The sequence below is a fragment of the Vanessa tameamea genome, chromosome 5, assembly GCF_037043105.1.
Source record: "Vanessa tameamea isolate UH-Manoa-2023 chromosome 5, ilVanTame1 primary haplotype, whole genome shotgun sequence".
NCBI lineage: Eukaryota > Metazoa > Arthropoda > Insecta > Lepidoptera > Nymphalidae > Vanessa > Vanessa tameamea.
In genome coordinates, this window is record NC_087313.1 from 10,260,207 (window position 1) to 10,281,844 (window position 21,638).

Genomic DNA, 21,638 nt, shown 5'->3' on the forward strand with positions numbered 1-21,638 from the left:
CCTAGTAAACAAAGTCAACAATTATGATTGATAAATATAACCGTCAAACTCTTTATATTAATAATAAGGATTGAGCACTCTTAATTATGTGCACCTGATTGTTTACTGAGGTAATTGTGAAAATCAATAACTACAAGGGTTTTAAAAATGTACTATTTTTTAAAAATAACTGACTTAGGTAGTAGCACTTTTTATTTACTCATTCATTATTGTACGAATGTCCATTTTACGATAACCATTCATGGCGTCTGGCAACACTGCTGAATATTGCTTTCGCGTTATATTTCACGTTTTGTCGTTTTCTAATAGCTGCGGCTTTTAAAATACATCAGTGAATAGGTTTTTGCTTCCAGATATAACATTGTTTTGTATTACATTGTATGTGGTATTTACTGCATTGATTTGTAATTTATGCGAAGTATTTAAACAATGTAGAATTGTGTTATAAATATCAATTACAGTATTGACATACGCGCTACGTTCCGCCATGAAGCAATTGTGATTGTGTACTGTGTTAGTGTCTAAATATTTTTGATATGCTGTAAGACCAGTATACGGATTTAAAATGGCAAGTCCATCTCCGCAAAGTAGCCCTATGCCTCCACCACAGGCGCCTAGCCCAATGGGACCGCCGACACAAAGTCCGGCACCGCCACAATCACCTCATAGTCCTTACAACCAACAACATGTGAATGGTCCACCTCCATCACATCCTTCGGGTTCTGGACAACCACCCATGCAAAATCACATGCCACCGTCCGGTCCACCTCATACAATTGCGTCTAATACTAACGGTCCACCTGGTGTACCACAACAACATCCAGGAATGCCACCTAGTGGTCATCAAATGCCACCTCATATGGTTGGTCCACACATGCCTGGACCACCTGGACATCCTATGGGTGCTGCTGGTTCTCATCCACCTGGCCCAAATGGTCACAGTAATATTCCAAATAATCCTCAGCATTCAAATATGCCAGGACAAGGGCCTCCTCATGGATATATGCAACATCAAATTGGACACATGCCAAACCAAGTAAGTAAATAAATTACATTTATGAAATAAAAATATGAATAATTTATAATAACATTATAATCATGCCTGTCCATATAAAAGTTATATGGCATTAGGCATAAAATGATCATAAACTTAATGTTTTCATACAGTAAATATTCAGAACACTATTAAACATATAGATATTATATACATGCTTTATGTAAAAAGAAAATGTGTTTACTTCATTGTTAAATAAGGGTCCATATATATCCTGTGATATGAACATTGATTCGTTTAAAATAGTAAATAACTGGGCCTTCAGTGGATTGATTTGGCTCGGAAGAGGAAGTACTGTATTTTCATCTTCTAAGTATACAGTGTACACAACTGGCGTGTTTAACTTAAATTTTACCCAGTCTGCCATATTACCTGAAAAATTGTCTAAAAATGGGAAAAAGGTCAGGCATAAGAAATGAATTTATAACTTAATAGGTTATAAATAAATTTTAAAAGTAATCTTTAAATTATATATAAGTATATTTGAAGTGATATATAATTATTTTACCTATAACTCCCCATAATTAGCATAAGAACTTTAAATAACATATATTACTAGCTACCGTCTCAGCTTCACATGGGTTCAATAAGGGTCCTTCAGTCTAAAACTAGAAAAATCCTTTTTTTTTCCATTCTCTACTATAATATTCATGTATTATACAGATAAAATATTCTCTCTTTATTAATGAAAATACCATAAAATCCGTTGCATGTAAAATATTTAAGTATAAAGATGATGGGAAGCTATTTTTTTTATATTTGTTGATAATGTATATAATTATGATATTTTATATAATTTAATACTTACAAAAATAGTAAGATGTTGTTCCTACATAATATGTTATATTATGGTTTTCAAGAACCTTGGAACATGTAGACCTTAGAATTTCCATCTGAATAATTAAATATGAGTATTATTTAGTGTTAGTTAAAGGTATAGTTATTTCAAAGACCAAAATTCACATAATTATCTATTGTGAAAACAAAGATTCATAGTAATAGGTAATACAAGTTGATCTAATTCATTTATACTGTATACACAGTCAGTATATAATCTGTTTGAAAAATATACAAAATGGCTTATGATATCATAGTAAATTGCAGAACACTTTAGAGATTAAAAAATTTAAATAAAATATTTTGTTTTATTGGTTCACAGTTTAGTTAATAGAATTAGAATAGCCAATGTCGGTACCAATTGATTTTATGTCAACTCTAATGTCGTATTGGTTAGCAAGTAAAACCCTTTTGAGTTATCATATACATATTCTTTAATTCAATGCTATTGTGTATGCTATTTACGTTAACCACAATTATATGCAATTCATGTATGAACATGAGTATTTTAGAGGATCGCATGAATTTGTGTAATGTAGCAAATTGTATAACAGTCCAGTCAAATTACTTAAACAAGTGTTTAACATCAGCAAGTAAAATTATACTAATTTTCTGGTGGTTTAAAATTTTGATCTCTTAATAATAAAATATAGTATAATATTGCACATTTATGATATTGCTATCCCATTTTTATGACAATTCAAATATGCTTGTAACAATAGTTTACTAAACAATTTAAAACAAAGAGTGCAAGTACATACCATTATATCATGGTTATTAGCAAGGGATGTAGTGTGTCCATAAGGTACTGTTATATATCGTCCAAAACCTTTTACATTTATAAATGCAATCATATCCAATGCAAGACTATTAAGAACATATGATAAAGCCTGGCTTTCTTCTTCTGAAAGAGTTTTGTGCCCAACATAAATAGAATTGCATTCTTCATCTATCACTACAATAGAAAAAAAAAATACAAAATTATATGTTTACATAAAAGAATGATCATTTAGATCTGTCAAAAGAATATGTATAATAGTCTTTTTTTGTTCTTCTTGTCACAGTACTCACTTTTAGAAGATTTTTCAAAAAACCAATTTCTAGCAATATTAACTCCAATAGGAAATTTTCCATGGTGGCATTTCTTTTGAGGATAAATATCTCTTCTATTTTTAGACCATAACCTATCCTAGAAAAAAATGAGTTGTCTTTTATATATTTTGAAGTTAAGTAATTAAATTTTACATCCTTTTTTTACTACATCAATACAATTCACATCAATAATAATTGGAATAGGATGAACTGTTCTTTGCTATTAATAAAAAAATGGTTATTGACATTTTTTCCTTTTTATATAATCACCTTTCAATTTCATATTGTATCCTAAAAGTTCATTTATCTTTAATAATTTCTATGTAAAACCTATTCATACACAAACAAATTCAAAAACTTATGTCCCCTAGATATCTCTTATATTATGAGAACTAAGTTTTTAACAAAAACAACAAACCTGTTTCTTACTGAAGACAAATCCATCTGGATTTAATATAGGTAAAAGATAAAAGTCAAATTTGCTTAAGAGACTGTTGAGGCTACTTGTACTATTTATTAATTCAGAAAATAGGTTCAAAATCAAAGCTGAAGACATCCAATCCTTTCCATCTTCCCCTCCTACTATGAAAACAATAGGTTTTCTCTGCCCCTTTGATAAATGGAGAATAAAAATATCACGTTTCTCAAACGTTTTTGCAATAACAGTTTTTTTAAAGTTACTAGTTTTTTTTCCATATTTATTTATCAAGCTCAAAATACTTTCCCAATCATAAAAAGTATTGAATATGTCATACGGAGATGTATCATTCTCAGTGGGCAAAGACTCTCTGAAAGATTCGTTGTAATTATTGTTTATAATAAATTGGGTTTTTAAAACTTAAATTTTAAAATTCCTTACTTTTGAATTTCTGAAACAATATTATATTGTATGTCGAAAGAATGCATTTTGTCTTCAAATATTTGTGTTGTCTCCTTTCTAACCATCACATCCATAGGTATTGCAGCCTCATTTGACACGCCATTCAAAAAACTTATAGTTTCTTTTTTTAAATGTAAGTAATATAAGAAAGCTCTTTCATAAGCATTAAAGGCTGTTATCTCATAGAGTGTATAATTTTCGATAGTATGAGTACATAACAACGGGATATTTAAAAACATATAGACAATAAATAACATTTTCAATAATGGTTTTTTGTGTCAGTGCTGAAATATCAGTATGGTCGTGCCTAAATAATGATTACGTGATGAAACACCATGCATGCAAAGAAAAAGGGTTTCTTCAGTTAATTTAGTTAAAGTGAAATTATATACTGATTTTTTTTGTTTGTAGGGTCCAATGGCTTTGACAGGCGGCCCACCGCCTGGTAACGGGCCACAGGGCCCACCAGGCCAACCAGGAGTGCCACTCCCACTTGGCGGTCCACCACCCCATGGTGTGCATGGGCAAGGAATGCCTCCTATGCCACCACATCATGGAATGATGTCATCACAAGGAGGTTACTCTCATGCAGCTCCATCCCCAAGTGGCGCTCCGACTCCTCCCGGTGGTCCTCCATCTAGCCAACCTCCTTCTGGAGCACCACCACAGCCCCCTGCCGCACAAACCCCTCCCCATGGTTCAGTACCACCACCGTCTACTTCCTCCGCAAATGGGGCGCCTTCTTCGTCTCCGATGCAGAGCTCCCTCGCTGCGTCTGGACCGGACAATCTAAATGCTCTGCAACGAGCTATCGATTCAATGGAGGAGAAAGGTCTACAAGAGGATCCGAGATACTCGCAGCTTCTAGCCATTCGTGCGCGAACAAATTCTCAAGATCCAAACAAAGGATTATTTTCTAATACACAACTGGGCCAGTTAAAGTGAGTCACATGTACTTAAAGTAATTTCGATTAAGTTTAATCGAAATTGGTTTCAATAATCTTATTATGACATATTGTTTGTTTTGCAGAGCTCAAATAGCAGCTTATCGAAACCTGGCGCGCAATCAGCCCATCGCTCAACAAATCGCGCTGATGGCGGCGGGCAAACGCACCGGCGACACGCCGCCCGAGTGCCCCACGCCGCCCGCGCAGCCGCCCTCGCCCTACAGTCAGGGGTAACGAACCGAGTTTTTACGGCAATAGCCTACAATCGATAAGGGTCAAGTCCTAAGATTAAGGTTTTAATAGACTTACAACATATTTTTGTGACATGATTTAATAGTTTATTATTTTATGATTTCTCGAGTATGAAAGTAGGAAACACGACTTAGGCTTAGACATGGTTATATTCCCTTAGGCAACCACAAGCAGGAGGACAAAGCGCAGGAGTCACAGGAGGCAAGGGTGCTGCCGGTGGAGATGCCGCTCGCGGTGGGGGCGGGGCGCCCCCCACGCCTCTACCAATGACGGGACAAATGGCCCCGCCTACTCAACCCACACCGCCTTTGGTGAATCCGGTAGAATTATTTTTTATAACGAATATTTATAACTTAAATTGTTTGCTAAAAATATAGTTTCCATAATTAATATTTGTCAATTTAACATTTTACGTGGTGGTACGACTTTGTTCCAGCCTGTCTCGGTAGGTACCATGCTCTCATCATATGGTCGGTATAACTCATCATTTGCTTGGCGGTGGCCAAGCAGCAATACTTAGTATTGTAGTTTTTCGGTTTGAAGGATGAGTGACCCAGTGTAACTATAGAAACAGCGGACATAACATTTCAGTTCCCAAGGTTGGTGGCCCATTAAACCATCCGCCATAAAAAAATGTATATATATGGACTAAAATTTTATTGCAGCCAATGGGAGGCGCGCCAGCATTGCGAGGCCCCGCGCCGCCCCGCGGGCCCGGCCCCGGAGCTCCCACGGGACCACCAACTCAGCAGGTTAAATATTTTATTCAACAACATATTCTTTGTTTGTTTTACAGTTATTTATATTACTAATAAAATTAATATTTTTACGATGTTTTTTCAGCCCGGTGTTCCAACTCCAGGAGCAAAGCAAAATCGTATCACCTCTATACCCAAACCAGTCGGGATCGATCCATTACAAATTTTAAATGAGAGAGAAAACAGGTAACATCTTTACTTCAGTAAATAAACAATATTATTTAAATATCGCTTAAACGTTAATTATTTTATAGAATCGCAGCACGAATCGCTCATCGTATTGAAGTCCTCTCCAACTTGCCGGCGAATATATCAGACGACCTCCGCTTGCAGGCACAAATAGAGCTGCGGGCTCTCCGTGTTCTTAATTTTCAAAAGCAACTACGAGCCGAGGTACTTACTATTTCTTAGCAATATATTTTTTCATGTATGTTGCGTCATTGATATTTCGTATCTAAAAAAATGTAGTAACAAATATAACAAAATTATATATTATGATATAAATTAAATCATCGATGTGTTTCTGTTAGATTCTTGGACAAGTACGTCGTGATACAACTTTAGAGACGGCTGTAAACATTAAAGCCTACAAGCGCACGAAGAGACAAGGATTACGTGAAGCACGTGCCACTGAGAAACTCGAGAAGCAACAAAAGTTGGAAGCAGAAAGGAAGCGCAGACAGAAGCACCAGGAATTCCTGCAAACTGTATTGCAACATGGTAAGACACTATTTAGACTGTCTATTAAATGAACATACACACTTAGCTTATATTATTATTTTAACACTTTAATAATATTTATAGCTAAGGACTTCAAAGAGTATCATCGCAACAATGTCGCTAAGTTGTCTCGTATGAATAAAGCCATCATGAACTACCACGCTAATGCTGAGCGAGAACAGAAGAAAGAACAAGAGCGCATAGAAAAGGAACGTATGCGACGGTATGTATTACAATCAATCACTTATATAAAAGTATTTTTTTAGAAAATAATTTGAACTAACAATATTTTAATATTCATAGCCTGATGGCGGAAGACGAGGAGGGATACAGAAAGCTTATTGATCAGAAGAAAGACAAGCGGCTGGCATTCCTTTTGTCACAGACTGATGAGTACATTGCCAGTCTAACGGAGATGGTCAAACAACATAAGCAGGAGCAACGTAAAAAACAACAAGAAGAGGAACGTCGAAAAAGGGTGAGATAGATTTGATTTTTGATTTAAAAGCTAAAATAATGCAATGATGTATATGTGATAATCATTTAATTAATATTTCATTATTATTAACAACAGGAAGAAGAGCGTAGGAAAAGGGTGAGATAGATTTAATATACCATTAAAAGCTAAAATAATGCATTCATAATAATCATTAGCCTAATATTGTATTATTTGATCGTTCATATTTTACTGTCAAAATTAGGTTGAACTATTTAAATAAAACTTGCTCAAAATTTAATACTTATCAGTTCTTTTACTTTGCTCGCATAAATAAATTATTTTATTTTTACTTTTCAAGAAATCTCGCAAGAAGAAGGTTCTTGAAGGGGGTGAAATAGACGCGATGGACGACAGCTCACAAACATCAGACTCTCGTGTTAGTGTTATGGATCCCAAGACTGGTGAAGTAAGTAATTATCAGTTCAAAATTATATTTCTTTTTAATTGTTTCTCCGTTTCATTATATATACTGTAATACCGTATTGTAACAGGTGCTGAAAGGCGAAGAGGCTCCGCTGTTGTCTCAACTTAAGGACTGGATGGATACTCATCCTGGGTGGGAAGTTTTATCTGACTCTGACGATTCTGGCGACGACAGTCAAGATGATGGTAATATCGTTTTATTAAAAAAAATTTTTAAGATACATTTATTATAAAAATTGTTTTTTTTACTACATACAATTTATATTTAGAAGTCTTATTGTTTTATTCAATTGCTAATGTTATTGAGTGTCTTACAGAAAGGAGAGAAAGAAGGGAGAGGCACCACCATGAGAAGAGTGACAAGGAAAAGACAGACGAAGAGAGAGCTCGTGATATGATCAAGAAAGCTAAAGTTGAAGACGATGAGTATAAGACTGAAGAACAAACTTATTACAGGTTCATATTATAAAATGACGTACATATTTGAATGTTTATAAAGTTCATCAGTATTTATCCCCCTTTCACAGACCCCATTGACAAAGTCACATACTATACTCATCATATATTTATAAATATTAGACAACGTTTTTATAATTTACTTGATATTAATACAATTTACCAAAATATAATATAATATTTGTATTATGTGTTTTATGTGCAGCATCGCTCATACTGTGCACGAATCTGTCACCGAACAAGCCAGCATACTTGTTAATGGAAATCTAAAAGAATACCAGATTAAGGTTAGCAATATTTTAATAATTTGTATCAACCATTCAATAAGAAAAAAATAATATTTTATCTATGTTATTGGATTCCTTTGTTTTTTTAGGGCTTAGAGTGGCTGGTATCTCTTTTTAACAACAATCTAAATGGAATTTTGGCTGACGAGATGGGTCTTGGCAAAACCATCCAGACAATTGCTCTAGTAACCTATCTAATGGAGAAGAAGAAAGTTAATGGGCCATTCCTAATTATTGTCCCTCTCAGGTAATTACTAAAAATATTTCGTGATCGACTTCGTTTTAGAAATCGTGAAAATGAAGTTTAGTGTATTACATTTTTTTTTTGATAATTTAATCATTGGCTTAATATATTGCCTTAAATACTGGTAAAACGTATTTTCAAATAAGTGATGCATTTTGGATCTTATTATATTTTGGCAATTCAAGTTCTACAGAGGTGGATATTAGTCATTAGTGCAAGTCTTCCTAAAAAACCTTTTAGATTTACTTAACATTTGATAAGCGTCAATTCAAGAGATCCTTAAAAAAAGTTTCCAATAATATTAGTACTTATATAATACATATATGTGTACATCACATGTACATCTTGGAAATCGGTTTATAGCAAGCTCCTAGTTTATAAAAACTATTTTCATTTTATTCATCTATGCTCTTTTTACTAGTTAATTTTATTGCTTTGTATTCCAGTACACTATCTAATTGGGTGCTAGAGTTCGAGAAGTGGGCACCCACCGTGCAAGTAGTCTCATACAAGGGCTCCCCGCAGTCGCGTCGTCTCGTGCAGACGCAAATGCGCTCCACCAAGTTCAACGTGCTGCTCACCACTTACGAATACGTCATCAAGGACAAGGGCGTTCTGGCCAAGGTAGGCTATTGCTCAAATGAGATATACGGAATCGTGTATCTAAAGTAAAAGAAACAGCCTGCAAATGTCCCACTGCTATGCTAAACCTTCCCACTACTTATGAGGAGAAGGTTAGGATCTAATTCCATGACACTGTAGATGAAAATTCAATGGTACTGCTGTTTTGATTTGTATCCACAATCTTCGTTTAAGATTCCGGTGTTCGAACTACCGTAGATGGCCCAATTTCGGCATCATCGGCATTAATAAAGGCTTAACATTATTTAATTCTCCAGTTGGCTTAAACGAATCGCATTCAGTCAAATCTATATAAATGATAAAAAATTTAAACGACTCGTGACCGATAGGTGCAATGGAAATACATGATTATCGACGAGGGTCACCGCATGAAGAACCACCACTGCAAGCTGACACAAGTGCTCAACACGCACTATGTGGCACCACACCGCCTGCTGTTGACGGGAACCCCGCTACAGAACAAGCTGCCGGAGCTGTGGGCACTGCTTAACTTCTTACTGCCCTCCATATTCAAGAGCTGCTCCACCTTCGAGCAGTGGTTCAACGCTCCTTTTGCGACTACCGGTGAAAAGGTAACTTGCTTGCCAAACATATATAAATCGAATAGTTCAATCCATTTATATATGTGTTACATACTTATCCGGTTGATATTTTTAATCCCATACTGATTTATTTCCCTAAATAAATAATGCTTATTAAAATTAAGCCTAACTTTTGTTAAAAGGTGGAACTGAATGAGGAAGAAACAATCCTTATCATTCGTCGTCTACATAAAGTTCTACGTCCATTCTTATTACGGCGACTTAAAAAGGAAGTGGAGAGTCAGTTGCCCGACAAAGTGGAATACATCATTAAGTGCGACATGAGTGGTTTGCAGCGCGTACTTTACAAGTAATATCTTTTGCTTTATATTGAAAAAAGATAAAGTTTTAGTGATATTTAAAAGCTCACATTTTATAATTACAAAATCATTTGATTAGACACATGCAGTCGAAGGGTGTGCTGCTAACAGACGGTTCAGAGAAGGGCAATAAAGGCAAAGGTGGAGCAAAGGCGCTTATGAACACCATTGTGCAGCTTCGCAAGCTCTGCAATCACCCCTTCATGTTCCAACACATTGAAGAAAAGTTCTGTGACCACATTGGTACCGGTGGAGGAGTCGTTTCAGGGTAAAAAAACTCCTTATTGTACTCATGTGTTACATTCAAAATATTTACATAATATTAATAGTGCTATACTAATATACATATCATTTGATTTAAATATATTGATACAACCCATATGGTACAATTCAAATTGTTGATACCAGATCTAAACAGACGAATACTGTTTCAACACTTTTTGAAAAAGTAATGTAATAAAATATATTGAAATAAAATATATTGAAATATTAAACTTAAGCAAAATGCCTATTACACTTTTTTTTTTTCTGCTTAGACCGGACCTATATCGGGCATCTGGAAAATTTGAACTTCTGGATCGCATTTTGCCCAAATTGAAAAGAACTGGACACAGAGTACTAGTGTTCTGTCAAATGACGCAGTGTATGACCATTATTGAAGACTATCTCTCATGGAGGGCTTTCCAGTACTTGAGGTATAAAAATATTTGTTATGGTTTAATGAGTAGTTTAATCTACAATAAAAATCGTCGCAAATAAATATTTATACTATTCAGTTAATAGTTTGTAATTTTTTGTAATAATTAATATCAATTTTAAGAGTAAATTTATTATATACAGACTGGACGGTATGACGAAGGCTGAGGACCGTGGTGAGCTGCTGAAGAAGTTCAACGACGTTGGCTCGGACTATTTCATCTTTTTGTTGTCAACGCGCGCGGGCGGTCTTGGTCTTAACCTGCAGAGCGCAGACACTGTCATAATTTTCGATTCCGACTGGAATCCGCACCAGGTACTGATGATATTTGGCTAGCAACTAGTTCACAGATATTATGTGATAAAATGAAATATTTTAATTCATGTGTAATAATTCCATTGTCGCACACATACATTGTCCATGACGGAATAAACAAAAATACAATTATTTTGAGCAAAATATAGTTTGATTACATTATTATTGAAAAATAATAACTCTTATCTTAAAATAAGATTTTTAATATACATATTAATTTTAGGATCTTCAAGCTCAAGATCGTGCGCATCGTATCGGACAACGCAATGAAGTTCGTGTTTTGCGTTTGATGACTGTCAATTCAGTGGAAGAAAGAATTTTAGCTGCAGCCAGGTAAATTAAATAAATTGAAAATATTTATAAGAAATTGAACTGTTATTATCAAAACATCAATGCAGTTTCTATTTATTTATTTCTTTTTATCTATTAATTAGCTTAAAATTAGCAGAGATGTCTATTATAATAAAAAAACACTTTTATTCAGGTACAAACTAAATATGGACGAAAAAGTTATTCAAGCTGGTATGTTTGACCAGAAATCTACTGGTTCAGAGCGGCAACAGTTCTTACAAAGCATTTTACATCAAGATGGAGATGATGAGGAGGTAATATTACGTTTAAAACAAATGCAACAAAATGTTGCTTCAACGACTTTATTTATTTTTGAATAATACCATATACATAATTGTTTTTGTGATAAAAACTAGGAAGAAAATGAAGTTCCCGATGATGACTTGATCAATGAGATGATAGCTCGTTCCGAGGAGGAGCTGGAGATCTTCAAGCAAATCGACATCGAACGCAAGAAAGTCGAGACGCGAACCCGACTCATCGATGAGTCGGAGTTGCCCGACTGGCTCGTTAAGAATGACGACGAGGTTGTGTGCAACAAGGTAACCTTCACAAGTCTCAATTACAAGAATAAACTTCTAATACATACTTTAGACTCTAACTACAAACATCATGTAGAATAAACCTTAAAAAGAAACTCCACAACTGAGCTCATTCTAAAAAATGGTGTTAAAAATGTTATCAGGGCCAAGGATGGAACTACTTGGACGAGGACGAGACATTGGGGCGTGGGTCCCGGCAACGTAAAGAAGTTGATTACACGGACTCGCTCACTGAGAAGGAGTGGCTGAAAGCTATCGATGAGGAGTTTGAAGAAGAGGAGGAGGAAGACGATGATGATGAAGTGCTTGACAAGAAACGAAAGAGAGGACGAAAGCGACGGTAAATATTAAGCTGAGTGTGTGTGTATTGCAACATGAAAAGTAAAGTAACAGCCTGTTAATGTCTCGCTCCTGTGTTAAGGCCTCGGTTTCCTTTGAGGAGAAGGTTTTTGGAGCTTATTCCACCACGCTCCTCCAATGCGAGTTGGTGGATACACATGTGACAGAATTTCATTGAAATTAGACACATGCCGGTTTCCTCGCGATGTTTTCCTTCACCGCTGAGCACGAGATGCATTATAAACACAAATTAAGTACATGAATTTGCCTGGGTTTTAACCTGCAATGATTGGTTAAGATGCATATGTTCTAACCACTGGGCCAACTCAGCTCCAACAACATATGTTGGTGCCATAGCAGACTTTCCTTTAACATAGTCCTGTACTACAAAATCTCTTATGTTTGGGAATAATATAATTTCTAGTGATTTTTTTAAATATTGCATTTATATTTCCAACTATTTCACTGAAATCCTAGATTATATAGCATTAAGATGTTCATTGTTTTCGTCACAATAGATTAATTATTAGAAGAGTGGTTAATTAACAAACCACTAATTTGACATACAAATAATTCAGATGAATCTGTCATACATAGTTATTGATGTTTTAGATAATGATAAAATAACCAGAGTGTGCTTTGGCCGCAAAACAAGGCTTACCTATGAATAAGTATTGTAAACCATAGTAGTGTCCAAAAAAATTTGCTGGAGTACAGACATTTATAACGTTCTAGTGTGAAACTGTTATAATTTTGCTAGATAGATTAATAAATCCCAATAAAGAATCCTATAAAAAAAAAATATACTATTCCTAAATATATAATATTACTGCATAACATTACTGCATAAACTTAATATAGGTAACAAAAATAGTAGATTCCTTTTATCTTAAAACAACCATATTGCTTGTTATATCTTTGTGATACAGGTTTTTTTTTTTATGTTTTAATTACAGTCGCCAAGATGATTCTGACGAAGATGAAGTGCCGTGCTCTTCAAAAAAGAAAAGCAAAACGGAATTAAATCAACTCAAAAAGAGATTGAAAAACATTATGAAGAAAGTAATTGACTATTCTGATGAGTAAGTGAATTTTTATCTATACTCATCATTCAAGTTTATTTATTTATTTATTGCAGGCATGATAAACCGGGGTGGTTCACTAGTATTACTATTACTAGAATCATTGTGCTTTCAATTCTCATACCAACAGTTTCTATCTCATTTGCTATTTTCAATTTGACGTTATATTTTTATTATAAGTATGAATAAAGCTTATTGTGTAGTACGACATTTCTTATTAATAAAATATTTTAGTGTAATTCCATAAGATTTTTAATATGATATAATTAGTATAGAACCCTTTATTTCTCAGAAATGGTAGAGTTTTATCAGAGCCTTTTATGAAACTACCTTCGCGGCGAGAACTACCTGACTATTACGATGTAATTAAGAAACCATTAGATATCAAGAAGATTATGAATAGGATTGAAGATGGAAAAGTAAGATAATCATGGATTGTTCCACATGGAATTTTATTGAAATTTTTATTCCATAATTCTTCTATTGAAATACAGATTTTTTAAATTCTATAATCAGCAGGTAATCTTATTCATCTATATTTTTCAGTATACTGACATTTCGGATTTGGAACGTGATTTCTTTACGTTATGTGCAAATGCTCAAACTTATAATGAAGAAGCATCTCTAATTTATGAAGATTCAGTACGCCTACGTAATGTTTTTATAGAAATTAGACGGCGCTACGAGAGCGGACAGAATTCTGAAGATTCTGATGATAATGATAAAGGTAAGTTTCGAATTACATATCCTTATATTTATAAATCTTCTTGGACTCACTATTCGTACTCAATTAATTAAGTGTTTATTTAAACATTTTAGATTATTTTGTATCTCAATTTGTATTCATTAAAAAAAATATTACAGAAGATGAAGATTCAGATGGGGAATCAAATCGTTCAGTGAAAATGAAAATCAAATTAAAAAATAAGAGCAAGAACACACCATCAAGAAAGCGAAAACAACGCAAATATATCTCGGACGATGAAGATTATGAGGAAGATTAGATCTTACATATATTGAACACAAAACTTTTTTGAACAATTGAATATTAGATGTAAAACTGTTGCACCAGTTTTAATATTACCTTAACAGTATCCGATTTTAAATATTTATGTATAACATCAAAGTTAAATAACTAAATGCTTATTTATTAGTAATTCAACTTAAGATTCAACAATTACTTTGTTGTAAGACAATATATACCTTAGCACATCGCTAAAGAACGAGATTATATATAAGAATTAACCAGAAAAAAAAACGTGAATGTGGTTATAAGACTTTTTTATCTAGCTATTTTTAAAGCATAAATGTTTTAATTAAACATCTTTTGGAAATACTTTTACTAAAAATGTCTAAATATTACACATATACATAATATATAAATCTTATCATTTTAATAGACAACTGTAAGAGTGAATATTAAAAAAAAAATAGAGCTGTATCTCTAAACATTTGAAAAAAAATTATGCCCTTAAAAAAGAAGAATTATAAATTGGTTTTTAAGGATATTTCTTATGTTTAAATAATCTTTTAACAATAGACAATTAAATAAAAATATTGTGTAGTTGTAGAAGAGACATGTTTTGGTAAATAAAATAATAAGGAACATTTTTTCTTTTAATTTGCTCTTCAAAACAATTTATTATGAATTTTCAACAGTTAGGTTTTTTTTTTGAGTTTGTTTGGACTTAATATCTGCCCATTTGCAGTCTATACCATGTACAGCTTTCATATGCTTGTTCAGACTAGTACTATGTGTAAACCTTTGAGCACAAGAAGGGCAGGGGAAAGGCTTATCTCTGGTGTGGACACGTTTGTGTCTCTGCAGGTCACCATTAGTAAAAAAACACATGTGACAATTATCACATTTGTAGGATTTATCTCCAGCGTGTCTGAAATTAAATAAATTTTCATAAATAAATGATATTGTTAAGTGCAACAAAAAATGTCAAGCTTTAAGTACTGTACTATCTTGACTTGTTTGGATTGAAATAGTATTTGGTGTTTATGGTTATTAAAGACATAATTATTATACTAATAATTATGAATATATATAATAATAAATAATCTGGATTTACCAATTGATAATGAAGTTTGATCATCTATCAGTTAATATATATAATATGATAATATTAAGGCCCTTAATGTTCATATATCTTTTCATATGTTAAAGGATTATGAGTAGTTCAAAAATTAAATAAGGCATTACTTTGGATTGTGAATGAAATTGAATTTCATTTAATAAATACTTTCTTACCTCTTAAGATGGATAATTAAATTCTTTTTTGTATGTGTTTTGTAACCACATAAATGGCACTCAACTTTTTTAATGCTGCTATGTCTTTTTTTGTGGTTAAGTAGTTCAGAGCAAGTTACAAAGGTATCACCACAATCTTCACAGTTGTAATTTCGAATGTTATAGTGGCGATACATGTGGTCTTGTAAGGATTGTCTAGATTTCAATTCTTTATGGCATATATCACATGAATATTTTCCTGTTTGGTGAACGTCTAAATGCTTTTTGAGTGAAAAAGCATGTTTAAACTGTTTTCCACATATTGCACAAGTATAATCTGCAATGTTAGTGTGAGTTTTACGATGAGCAGTTAAACTCGAAGATTGAGTAAAGCTTTTGCCACACTCACAGTGGTATGGGCGATCTCCATTGTGTCTTCTCATGTGATTTACCAAAGTTTGACTGTGAGGCGTACTATATAAACATTTAGGACAATGATATCGGCGATCAACTCCAAATCCCGTGACTTTACCTAGATGTTTTCTCTTTTGATGCATTGAATATTTATGCTTTAGTAATGATGTGCTAGTTTTGAGTGTTTTATTGCAGATTGAACATATATGTAGCCTCTTCTCTTGAATGGTAATATTTATTTCATTATGTTCGATTTTTGTATCTTAAACAATGGAATACAATAAAGTACTGTTTTTATTAAAAAAATATTAACAACAAAAAATATTATAACTGTGATTATTAAAAAAATATAATATCCAATTTAATCCACTATAATAACATAATTAAGTAGTATTTAAACTTTACACTTTCATATAAATATTGTGATACCTGATGATTTTATTTGAGCATCCTTATATTTATCTGGCAGTAAAATTGGACTCTCGATAATGGTTAAGTCTTTTATGTCTTCAGTTTCAACTTTTTGATTATTTAAATTACATTTTTCTGTCACTTTTCGATAAAATAATGAGAATCGTTTTTCAAAGGTAATACATTTTTGACGAAAACTATATGCGACATTTAATTCTTCTATACAAATTTCACAAATAACTATGGGAAAGTATTTTTCATAATTTAAGCTTAATTGAAAACAAATGTATATCTTATTTAATATATTTTTCGACTCTTCTTCTTCGGAAAATAAATATTTTGCATGTTTCGCGTTTCCTAAACATATTCGACAGATATTTGTGTTATCAGTTTCGAGAAAATAATTAATAATATCCATCAAAATATGCTCTCATATGTATATTTAATAAAACTTAAAAAAATAAGCTATATTATTATTAAATATCGAATAAATCCCTTATATTTGGTATGATACCCCATAAGTCATAAGTATTTTCTTATGCTTAATTATCAAATTTTTTAAAAATATAATTATAAATACATTATTTTTGTTGTTTTATAAATAAAGGGAAAATATACAAATCACCTAAGGTGAAAAGACCAACACAATATTTACAAATTGTTTGACTTGACTATTATTGTGATATGAATTGTGAACAGGAGCGCAGATTATCGATCAACCAGAGACTAAATTAATAAAAGTCAGGCTACACGTGTTCAGGTTGAGTTGGTTATCTTTTATTACACGAAACGCAAACGATTAAAATTATAACGTTTTCAAGTAAAGTAGAATCATATCTAAAATAAACAGCGAAATTACAAGAATTGACTGCTTATTGTTGATGTTAATTAGGAACTTCGTGGACTTTAGGAACTCGGGACCAAAACGAGTAATTTTTTTATACTGGACTTAACGGGTTAACTCTAACATAATATAAATAAAACTTAGTCGCTGCAAAGCTGTGTTGCAGAACTATCGATAGTTTGACTATCGATAGTTGACCTCGAAAACTATTCAGGATATCGATAGTATCGTGTTGACCATTACTATCGAGAGCTCTCCGTGAGCTATACTATTGATAACGGCGATGCTATCGACAGAAAGCAATACTATTGACAAAGTTTGCAATACTATCGATAGTATCAAGTGGTACAATGTTAGGGCGGTACCTCTACAAATGCTTTTACATAAAGCTGAAGGTTGGTAACATAGTCAACTTAAGGTTTTATTTGTATAAAAAAGGGGTACAAACTGCCTTGCACCCTCTTATTCTATATTAAAACTTTTAATAACTATAGGTACTGGTATAATATCAATTTGTATACAAACAGGCTATTGCACCATAATTTATTATAAAGTAAATTTATCCATCAATATATTTAAATATAGAATTTATACCGGTTATAGAATTTAGATTTTTTATAGAAGAAATAAAAAATATGTATGTACATATGTATTTGTGGTTAAATAATATACAGTCTTGTATTATAAATGGCTTTATTTTTGAGCCTTTAAGCTTCTGCTTGCAACCTCTTGATGAAGGACTCTTTCTTTTGCTTGATTCTGTTCTTCCTCTCAGCTAAGGTAAGCTTGCGTTTGTTCCAGCGTTTTTGTTTTGCAGGATCTTTCTTAGCTTCCTTCTTCTTATGAGATGGGTCTGCACGGATTGCTGCATGAGCACTCTTGTACAGGGATTCGATCTAACAAAATATTAATCATAATTAACAAAAGGTTAAACAATTTAAAGTATTAATCTTGGTTTTATTTACCATATGAGTAAATAAGAGTAATTGTATTAAATAAGCCTTTTATGTATTTTTTTTATTTTGTCAAGAAATATTAACCATTTATATAGTAAATTAGTAGCAGCAACTTAATAAATGTTAACTTAATTTAACAGATACAGATTTATAATTTAATTGTAGCTGAATTGCTGTCATCTTTGAAACATGTGGCTTTAAAGAAGAAATCAACAATATGCATTATTTTTGTCCAACTTCGACACTACTTTAATATAATACTAGGCAGTAATTTGGTTGGACGTCTGTAAATAAGGAAATAAACTTACAGCATCAGCAGCAACACCAAGTTTAATGTATTTGCCAAACTGTCTCTTGTAGGAATCTTCATCTTCCTGTTCAAGATTACGCATGTATTCTGCTACATGAAGACCAAAGATGTGAGCCCTGTAAGTTGTTATTAATGTTACAGATGATTCATCATATGTAAACTTATTTATTGTTTGAAAGTATGTGTATATTTACTTTAAAGTGTCAGTAAAACTGGTTCAAAAAAGCTATATGATACTTTATTTGACAACCAAAAGTCATACACATAATTTTGCTCCTTTAAGGCTGTTCGATTAACAGATATTCTATTTATCGAAGGATGAAAGGAGCCACTTTGCTACATTTTCAAAATAATATAAAATTATTTTACCTGTGTACTTCAGCATTGAATTTTTTAGCTTCTGCATCATAGCCAGGGAATCTCTTGATGGAATGAGGAACATTGAGTCCACCGTCTACTGCACCCTTCATAGCTCCAAACACACGGGCACCAGTGGTAGTACGTGCGAGACCAACATCTAAGTAACATCTAAAAAGTTAACAAATATTGTTAAAAAAATAAATTGAAAGAGTAAAATTGTAACTAAATAGAATAACACTTTCAGAAAATTACAATTCAACATTTTGCACTTGTCCCTTATGGTATGCTGTCTGTCCGCCCGTAATATATCATCATAAAAACAAATGCTTATTTGCAACAATTACACAAGAAATTATTATAATTATTTCTATATTAGATAATACAGAAAAATAAGTACCTGAATGCACTAGGTCCATTGTCTACAGGTTCAACATTGTATTCATCACCAGTAACTTCTGTAGCTCCAGCATACAAAGAGTCAAGGCCCAGCCTTTGGAGTAAGCGTCTGGCTAACAAAAGACCAGTGCAGTAAGCAGCGGCATAGTTGGTAAGGCCAACCTACAAAATGTTCTCATTAAATAATAATAAAAGTAATGTTTGATAGTTTAATCTGTACATTTGATTTTATCAGTATTGAACATATATCAACATGGGGATTGCATTTGTACATTGCTTCAGACCGCCCGTTCAAAATCATCATAAAAAAATATTTTTTCTATGGTTAGATAAAATTTCCATCATTTGATTAATTAAATTTAATAATGAATCAATAAAAGAACCAAATTGGCCCAGTGGTTAGAGCATGTGAATCTTAAGCAATGATTGCTGATTCAAACCCAGACCATCACCACTGTACCTAATTTGTGTTTAAAATACATAATATCATTTAACATCACAAGAAAACATACATGCGTCGAATGTTTTGCCACACGTGTATTCACTAATCCGCATCAGAGCAGCCTAATGGAATAATCTCCTAACCTTTTCTTCAATTAGAGAGAACGATTTAGTCCAGCAATAGGACATTTACAGATAGTTACTAATAAAAGAAACATAACTTACTTTGATACCATAGTTCGGTAATTCGTGTGAGTAGGCAGCGCAAACAATGTGGTCCCCTTCAATTCTAGAATAGGCAACTTGACATGTCACATCTTTGTTCGAAAGACGGACGATGAGACGATATTTAGGCGTATTGTATTTATTCTTATCCTAAAAGAAAGTATATACATTTAACAAAGTTAATTGATAACCAAAAAAAAATGTTAATTATAAATAAATGGTTGATCATACCTGCACGACAAGGCGTTTACGTGCATAGTAATCAGTTTTTCCTTCACGACGCCTCTTGAACTTGACTTGGTAACGCTTAAAGTACTGCTTGTTCTTCACCACTTTCACGAAACCCTAATGAAAACAAAGCTATAGAAATTGTACTAAAAGAAAAATCGTTAAGTTTTAAGTGAGAAAATCAGAGACACTTTATAATCATAGTTATTGCTTCAGAAAATATACTGATACGGCTATACACATAAAACATGGTAAAGCCTATCGAATATATATCTTCGACAATATCAGATGACGCGCATGTGTCGTTTTTTCATCATTTAGGTTATAGTAGTAAACCGTCGTTATTCTAGTTTATCCTTATAAATATAATTTATTTTTACCTAATCTAAGATTACTTGCAAACCTATTTATAATAATAAGCAATAAATAGGAGAAAATAGGGCTTTTTAGGACACGACATCTGAAGAACTATCGAGATTTATTTCACTAATCTCAGCCTAAAATATTAAAATATATAATGAAATAAGGAACTCTCTTATAGCACAATACACTTTTGATTATATTTAAATCACTAGGCTCACCATTTTATTATTTTAATCACAATCCGGCAAATAGGTTACGTCCCAAACGGTAACCTACGAAAAAGACTTTTTCTGTGGCATATTCTAAACAGACTATACACTAAGTGGTGTTGGCATAGAAAAATATTTGTTTTATGTAGAATTATTTAAATAATTTTTATTTTAAAATAAAATGTTCTATGAAACAATGAAATAAACCTTATTATTAAATATAAATTTACAGGTTCACAATTTAATCACTGTTAGATAAAAAAAAGAACAATAAGTAAATTATTCTTTTAGCATCCGCATAATTATATATTTTTTGAAGTGTACAAAATATTTATAAAATAGAAACTATTAAATTGTTTCTTAATTATATATCAAAGATATCATATACAAGTAATTAAAAATATAAGTTAATTATTGTAAATTGATAGGATAGTAACACTATTTTCTTTTAATTTTTTCTCTTTTTGTCTATGGTTCGTTATGGCTTCCTCCTATTCATATCCTGAATTATTTTTGGCGGGTTTTATATTTACCTTGCCGTTTTTATATGAAAAAAGCAATGTTTTTCGATATTACTTGAAGTTTTTCTTATATTATGTTTATGTATTAATAACATGTACAATATTATTGCCCGTAGTGCTGTTATATCCCCGTGATGTGACGAATCTAATGTAAGATATTGATTATTTTCTGCTGTCTTATTTTACTAAGTGACTTGAATTATTTTCTTGTTTTACAGCGTAGCTTCTCGGTTTTGCCGTTATGCTTCTCATATTGTTGGAATAGAGTGGGAGTTGAAGGGTTTGGAACACTGGGATAATGAACAATGTTACATCGTGATTTCTAATCACCAAAGTTCATTAGATATTTTAGGTGTGTAATATTTTATAAAAAATATTATTATTATTATTATATATATATGTATAT

At 32.5% G+C, this 21,638-nt stretch overlaps 5 protein-coding genes across 9 annotated transcripts in view; 2 read left to right on the forward strand and 3 right to left on the reverse strand.

Moving 5' to 3' along the window:
- The first annotated feature begins 254 nt into the window (after positions 1 to 254).
- LOC113392754 (ATP-dependent helicase brm) lies at positions 255 to 14,926 on the forward strand. Of its 2 annotated transcripts, XM_064220966.1 has the most exons (30): positions 255 to 1,036; positions 4,275 to 4,804; positions 4,894 to 5,040; positions 5,223 to 5,382; positions 5,728 to 5,814; positions 5,906 to 6,006; positions 6,075 to 6,213; positions 6,351 to 6,540; positions 6,625 to 6,763; positions 6,844 to 7,018; positions 7,115 to 7,135; positions 7,338 to 7,445; positions 7,531 to 7,648; positions 7,780 to 7,918; positions 8,124 to 8,205; positions 8,295 to 8,452; positions 8,896 to 9,073; positions 9,421 to 9,663; positions 9,816 to 9,982; positions 10,072 to 10,260; positions 10,529 to 10,687; positions 10,833 to 11,004; positions 11,228 to 11,337; positions 11,489 to 11,609; positions 11,712 to 11,897; positions 12,041 to 12,237; positions 13,193 to 13,318; positions 13,611 to 13,737; positions 13,865 to 14,045; positions 14,183 to 14,926. In XM_064220966.1, exons 1-30 carry the CDS (start codon positions 566 to 568, stop codon positions 14,320 to 14,322), a joined length of 5,061 nt encoding a protein of 1,686 aa, XP_064077036.1. In that variant the 5' UTR covers positions 255 to 565; the 3' UTR covers positions 14,323 to 14,926. The 2 variants fall into 2 exon arrangements, with proteins under 2 accessions (XP_064077036.1, XP_026485100.1); XM_026629315.2 differs by lacking the exon at positions 7,115 to 7,135.
- LOC135194803 (carboxypeptidase O-like) lies at positions 1,143 to 3,767 on the reverse strand. The gene is made up of 5 exons (XM_064220773.1): positions 3,402 to 3,767; positions 2,963 to 3,080; positions 2,653 to 2,846; positions 1,863 to 1,947; positions 1,143 to 1,438 (listed from the first exon to the last, which is right to left on the reverse strand). The coding sequence occupies exons 1-5, from the start codon at positions 3,537 to 3,539 to the stop codon at positions 1,143 to 1,145; spliced, it is 831 nt and encodes a 276-aa protein (XP_064076843.1). The 5' UTR covers positions 3,540 to 3,767.
- Positions 14,923 to 16,858, reverse strand: LOC113392756 (zinc finger protein 660-like). The gene is made up of 3 exons (XM_026629317.2): positions 16,398 to 16,858; positions 15,576 to 16,230; positions 14,923 to 15,210 (listed from the first exon to the last, which is right to left on the reverse strand). Exons 1-3 carry the CDS (start codon positions 16,795 to 16,797, stop codon positions 14,961 to 14,963), a joined length of 1,305 nt encoding a protein of 434 aa, XP_026485102.2. The 5' UTR covers positions 16,798 to 16,858; the 3' UTR covers positions 14,923 to 14,960.
- Positions 16,859 to 17,899: 1,041 nt separating this feature from the next.
- On the reverse strand, positions 17,900 to 20,863 carry Rpl5 (Ribosomal protein L5). The gene is made up of 7 exons (XM_026629308.2): positions 20,721 to 20,863; positions 20,143 to 20,256; positions 19,912 to 20,061; positions 19,247 to 19,407; positions 18,859 to 19,017; positions 18,488 to 18,605; positions 17,900 to 18,119 (listed from the first exon to the last, which is right to left on the reverse strand). The coding sequence occupies exons 1-7, from the start codon at positions 20,721 to 20,723 to the stop codon at positions 17,931 to 17,933; spliced, it is 894 nt and encodes a 297-aa protein (XP_026485093.1). The 5' UTR covers positions 20,724 to 20,863; the 3' UTR covers positions 17,900 to 17,930.
- Positions 20,864 to 21,163: 300 nt separating this feature from the next.
- The window catches only part of LOC113392751 (1-acyl-sn-glycerol-3-phosphate acyltransferase alpha), a 125,929-nt gene continuing 125,454 nt past the window's right edge, over positions 21,164 to 21,638 (forward strand). For all 4 annotated transcript variants that reach the window (XM_064220809.1, XM_064220808.1, XM_064220807.1 and 1 more), the window contains exons 1-2: positions 21,164 to 21,382; positions 21,451 to 21,584. In XM_064220809.1, the coding sequence (XP_064076879.1) occupies positions 21,192 to 21,382; positions 21,451 to 21,584 (325 nt within the window). In that variant the 5' untranslated portion in view covers positions 21,164 to 21,191. The remainder of the gene's footprint in view (positions 21,383 to 21,450; positions 21,585 to 21,638) is intronic.